General features: G+C 54.9%; 1 protein-coding gene across 2 annotated transcripts in view; it reads right to left on the reverse strand.

Annotated features, from left to right (window-relative positions):
- Klhl25 (kelch like family member 25) overlaps positions 1–6,063 on the reverse strand; it is a 27,962-nt gene that overhangs the window by 4,204 nt on the left and 17,695 nt on the right. For both annotated transcript variants that reach the window (XM_005357748.3, XM_005357747.3), the window contains exon 2: positions 1,694–3,498. In XM_005357748.3, the coding sequence (XP_005357805.1) occupies positions 1,718–3,487 (1,770 nt within the window). In that variant the 5' untranslated portion in view covers positions 3,488–3,498 and the 3' untranslated portion in view covers positions 1,694–1,717. The remainder of the gene's footprint in view (positions 1–1,693; positions 3,499–6,063) is intronic.

A 6,063-nucleotide genomic window follows, 5' to 3' on the forward strand; every position in this document is an offset into this window, starting at 1 on the left:
CCCATCCTGCAGATGACTAGCGCGCTGTCTACCTGTGCTAACCCCATCCTGCAGATGACTAGCACGCTGTCTACCTGTGCCAACAGTGCTACTGTTTTTCATTCTCAGGTCTCACGCAGGCACGAGTGACCGCTACATAAAGGACATTCCAAAGTACTCTCCTGCCAGCCAGACCTATCCACAGAAGCTGGAGGAAGCCCGTGTCCCACTCTGGGTTTCTCTGCTGTCTGCAGCAGTGAGAGGCTGGAGGAGGACCATGGGAGGCTGGGCCGTACTCACTTAAGTAGCTTTGAGAAAGAGGCAAAGGGAGACGTCCTGAGTGGGGCTCCCATTAAGACTTGAAGTGGGCGCCTGGGATGGAGAAAGCAGGCAGGGGAGCAACAGGGAGCCACAGGGGTATGGAGCAGGGGTTTCAAGGGACTGCTGCTGTGACCCCTGGAACTACCTTGGAGCCTATAAGGATGGCAGAGTAGATCTACAGAAACTAGGCACAAGTGGGGTTTGCAGGGGTCAGGGATGGTGACCCTTGCCAGGACCTTCCTACTGGCTACCTGGCAGACGAGAATGGGCAGCAGAACGGGACACAGCCCAGGCTTGGCATCCCAGGGCAGGATATTGGTTGGTCCCCTCCTCTAAAGGTGATTCCACCCCACAGGTGATGCTGCATTCCCAAGTCACCAGTGGCAGGGATAGACAATTAGTACTGGAATGCCAATATCCCTTTGAAGCTTGCTCCCCTGGGGACTCAGATGCTTGCCAGAGTCACACTCCTCCCTCAGAGTAAGGGAGCAGATAAAAACAAAGCAAGCCCAAAAGTCTTAAAGAGAACCTAGTCTGTTCCAACTGCTCTCAGGAGCCAGCTGCTCCATGCTTACAGATCTGGGGGGGAAGGGTGCCTTTAAGAGCCTTGGAGGCACAGCAGGACCTGACTTAGCAAGAACTCAGTCCACAAAGCAAGCCAGCTCAGGAGCAATTTCCCTGTGCCATAGTACCCACAGGTTCACTGATGTTCAGGTCACTTCCTGACTGGGTCCCTTAAAATGCCACAGGAACACAAGACAAGAGGCCAGCTGAGTGGAAGACGGGAGGTTCCCCTTCCAAGGCCTCTTTTCCTTGCTTTCAATAGACCAGCAGCCCCACACCATCTCAGCCCATGGGAGCTCATCTCCCCCTGTGAACTGAAGCAACGGCTAGTAACAAGTTAAGGCTAGTCACAAGCTGACGTTTCTAGAACCTGGCTCCGCCTCCAACAAGCCAGCCATGGCAGCCCCTCCCAAGAACACCCTAGCAGGCTGGCCTAGCACCCTCCTCCTGCCTGCAATTGGCAGCACAAGGGCAGACCGCCCCCCTGCCGCCCCAGACCTGTCTCTCGGAGTCTCTCCCCTGCCCGGGCTCTTGTTTGCCTCCCGCTTCTCGCACTCATGGGACTGAGAAGAGCCGCGGGGCTCACAGGCACCTGCTCTGGGGTAAGACCTGCTCCAAGGATCAGAAGGACTGCCTTCACCCCTTTACCTCACACAGGAGGCAGACATTCCCCCTCCCGCTGGCAAGCCAGTAACTGTGCCAGAAGACGTAGGATACGAGAAGGTTGTCGAGTCCTGAATCCCATTATCCTGCTGCTCATCAGACCTTCCCGGGGAGATGTGGCAACCATTACGCAGACAAGCCAGAGGGGTTCCTCTGCCCTGCTCACCTGGCTGGGCTCCAAAGGTGCCTCTCATGCAGGCAGGTGCTTCCAGGTGCTGACGAAGGCCGTGGGGATGAGAGAGTAGGGCACGGTGGTGATGCAGTTCCATGTGTCCGAAGTGGGGTCATAGCAGTCCAAGGTCTTACATCTCTGCGTCCCGAAGTAGCCTCCCACTACATACAGCTTGTTGCCCGAGGCCAGGGCATGGCAGGACATGCGCTTGGCGGTCATGTCCCCAATCCGCGTCCACTGGTTGGTCTCACAGTCGAAGCGATAGGCTGAGGCCGCCGTGTACTCTGTATCGCCCCCCATGATGAAGATCTGGCTGCCCAGGACGGCAGCAGCTGTGTATCGCCACGGCTGGGGACACTCCGCCTTGATGGTCCACCGGTTCTCTGAGGGGTCGAAACACTGGACTTTGGACACCATGTCCCGGTGGATGCTGGTCCCTCCGAACACAAAGAGCTTCAGCTTGGCGCTCACCACGGCGGCGTTACTGACACCATCTCGCATCGGGGCCACCATAGTCCACTTATTAGCCACAGGGTCGTATTTCTCTACTTGCTTCAGGGAGACAGAAGGGGAGGCAGGGAAAATACCCGCGAGAGATGTATGTCCCCCGACCACGTAGAGACAGTTCTCCAGCTCAGCTGAGCCATGGCCAAAGCGGGCGATCAGCATGGGGGCCGCCTTGGACCACTCCTCGTGGACAGTGTCATACACCCAGACATCCTTAGAGACCCCATTCTCAGAGCCCCTGCCTCCCGTCACATAGACCTTGCAACCAATCGCCGAGGCACTGAACTCTTTCCGGGGGCTTGGCAGATCCGCCTTGGGGATAATCTCCTTGGCTTTGTGGTCCACTTGGTAGATCTTGTCACACATGAAGGTCTGGCCTCCCAGGATGAGCAGTGTGTGACCCGCCTTCCGTGGCCGGGCAAAGGGACTGGTGACCACCCCGTCATTCTGCAGGATCTTGGTCTTGCAACGGAAGGCCTCGTCTATGATGAGCTTGGTGCGTTCGTCCCCCATGAGGAGAGCCTCCTCTGATACGGCCTCCTTCAGGCAGTCCGAGGGCAGCAGGGCCAGGCGCACACTGCGCAGGAGCAGTGGCAAGTGAGCCTTCCTCTGCTCGGGGTCGTGCTTCACCCACTGCAGGATGGCCTCGAAGACCACACGCTCGTCCTCGGTCTCCAGCTCGTCACTGGAGACGAGGTCCAGCAGCGTGTCCTTAGACAGACTGTTGAAGTCCTCGCTCTGCCGCACCGTCTCAAAGTGCACCAGGCACATGCGGCAGGAGAACTCATAGAGCCGCCGGCACTGGTGGGCGTCGGACAGAAGCATCATGCCCAGGCAGTTAGCGGGGGAGAGGTTCTTCTCGAGGAACTCGGCGGCTGCATCCCGGACATCATGGAACTGCAGCATGTCACCGGCCTCCAGCAGCGACTCTGCGTTCTCCTCGTTGATGACGATGCGGGAGGAGTAGGCAAAGTCCAGCAGCAGTTCCAGCACCTCGGGGTGCAGGTTGTCCTGGAAGTTGACCGTATCATCCCGGCTTTCCCGCAGGCCGTGGCTGAACATGGCCTCGAAGTATCGGCTGGAGGCAGCCAGCACTGCACGGTGGCAGGGAAAGGCTCGGTCACCGGCCCAGAGCGTGACATCCGTGAACATGCGGTGCTTGCGCAGAGTGTTGAGGTGGGCCAGCACACAGTCAGGGTGCGAGGCCTTATGGAAGAGTGAGATGTTCATGGAGCCTGTGCTGCCCCGAGATTTGCGGGTCTCATGAACACTGACCGACATGGTGCACCAACCTGCAGGGGGATGACACCAGCGAGAGTGAATCGTGGGCCCTCTGTACACAATCTCTTCATGCTCAACTCCAAATACCCCACTCTCTCCACTCCCGCCTCTGTCCAGCTCTAAGGAAACCAAGCCTTCCTTCCTGCATCCCCAAAAATGTTACAGACAAGAAGGCCCCGGGTCTCACCCTGTCCTGCAGAGACCAAGGCCTGTGACACACACCTCTGGTTGCAAGTGGTAGGTACACACCCAATCTCACTCAGGATCTACATTACACACCACACACACACACACACACACACACACACACACACACAGAGGTACTGAGCTCCAGGTATTGGCATGCCCGGCAACAGGGCCCTGCATAAAGATCCAAACTCCTTGATGACACTGGTTAGGAACAGGGACCATGAAGACATCTCAGCCATTACTGTGGAGCCTTGGGAAAATTAATTTACCTCGAAGCATTTTTCCTCAACAATAAAGTGCCAGCAAAAGCAGCGGCACTTCCCACTGTTTCAAGGCTCCATGAGAAGAACACAGCACTTACAAAAGCCCAGGCGCCCCACTGACTCACCAGCGCCTCACTGCCACTGTGGCTGACTGAAGAAACAGGCAGGCATTCTGACCTCAGGCCATCAGCAGACTCTACTTCTTTAAGTCTGAGTTTTTTGTTGTTGTTGTTTTTTGTTTGTTTGTTTGTTTGTTTTGTGGTTTAAGACAAGGTCTCTCTATGTAGCCCTGTTATGTCCTGGCTCCCTCTACAGAACAGTCTGGCCTCAAACTCATAAAGACCCACCAGCCTCTGCTTCCCCAGGCTAGTGTGAAAGGCGTGCGCCACCACACCCAGCAAGTCGGAGTTGTTAATGACTGCACTATTTTTATATTAAAAACCACGCTGAAGGTTCTGGTCAGGTGTGCTGCTGGGTGTGGTCGCTCCTGGACCTGCAGTGAAGGTGGTCAAGGCTAAGGCACTAGAGGTAGTGCCCAGGCAGGGCTGCTAAGTGCCACAGGAAGTCCCCGAGGTGGAGGTCAGCGGTCAGCGTCTGGCACACAGAACCCTCACTAAGCAGATGAACTTAACTGGCATAAAACGTGAGTCCCGTGACCACACCTGTGCCACAGACCACTCTAGACACGAGAGGATGAGCAGACATGGGGCCTCACACAGACACTTGCAGGGAAAAAGCAGCCCTTTTTATAATACACTTACAACACTTGCATACACTCACAAGGGGCCAGGGCCTTGGTGTACACAGTGCTTGCCCAACTCCCACAAGACACCACAGAAACAAGACAAGCCTTTTCCTGCAAATAAAGACTAGCCTGCTTTCCACTTCAAAATGCAAACGAAGGCTGGGGGGCGGGGTGACTCAGCAGCTAAAACCACTGGCTGTTAGTCCGGAGTTTGATTTCCAATAGCCACATGGTAGCTCACAACCTAGTGTAAAGTCCAGTCCGGGAGCTCTGAAGCCCTCTTGCAGCTTGCAAGAGCAAGCCTGACACAGACTTAATACATGTAGGCCAAGCACCCGCGTGGGTCGGCACTGAAGAGCAGTCTGTTCCTCCAGAGGACCTGAATTCGGTTCCCAGTATCCTTATTGGGTAGCTCCAACGTCAGGGGATCCAACGCCTCTGAGGGCCCCTGCGCTCATATGCACATTTCCCATTTCCCTACATAGCATACGCACACACATTTTAAAAGGGTAAGAGCTGCCTTTCTTGCTTTAATCCCTGCGGCACATGCCTTTAATCCTGGCACTCGGAAGGCAGAGGTGGAACCGGACCTCTGTGAGGAAGGCCAGCCTGGTGTACGCAGAAATCCAGGACAGCCAGGGCTACATAGACTCTGTCTCCAAAAAATAAAGCATAGAAACAGAATCAATTAAAATTTGGTTGATCAGTAGTGTGCATTGCCGTGGGCCATGCCAGAGGAGCAGCCGGTTTCAGTTGAAGGTCCAGGTGTCAGCCCAGCAGAAGGGAATCAATCCTCTGGTGGACCAATCTCGTTTAGGCAAGGCCACGGGACTGCAGACCCCAGAATGTCTTTTATTTCTGCTGTGTCTTTCCATGTTTGCTGTGGTTCTTTCTCTGGTATCTAGCATGGTGTGATGGATGTGGGGAGATCTCCACCGCCTGTAATATAGTGTGTATATCTCTTGGAAACATCCCATTCTACTGGGCATTTTTACCTGGGGATTGTCAAGATGACCCATCCCTAAGCAGTACCATCTAATTTGATAATAATGCCAGCTTATACAGAGTCTTGATGAATAGAAATAAAAACAAGGATACGTTTCACAGCCAGGGTCTGCGAGTCTCACCGAAGGCGCTGCATGGATTGTAGCTCAATGACTAACAACTGAGTCCCAACTGCCCAGCTAGTTCAAATTATTTTAACCTTAACGTTAGGAGATGTGTTTGTTCACAGCTCTCGGAGTGCCTCACGGCTGAAACAAAGCTTTGAAAAGAACAAAGTTAGCCGGGCGGTGGTGGCGCATGCCTTTAATCCCAGCACTCGGGAGGCAGAGGCAGGCGGATCTCTGTGAGTTCGAGACCAGCCTGGTCTACAGAGC

The sequence above is a fragment of the Microtus ochrogaster genome, chromosome 22 (assembly GCF_000317375.1).
Source record: "Microtus ochrogaster isolate Prairie Vole_2 chromosome 22, MicOch1.0, whole genome shotgun sequence".
Lineage (NCBI taxonomy): Eukaryota > Metazoa > Chordata > Mammalia > Rodentia > Cricetidae > Microtus > Microtus ochrogaster.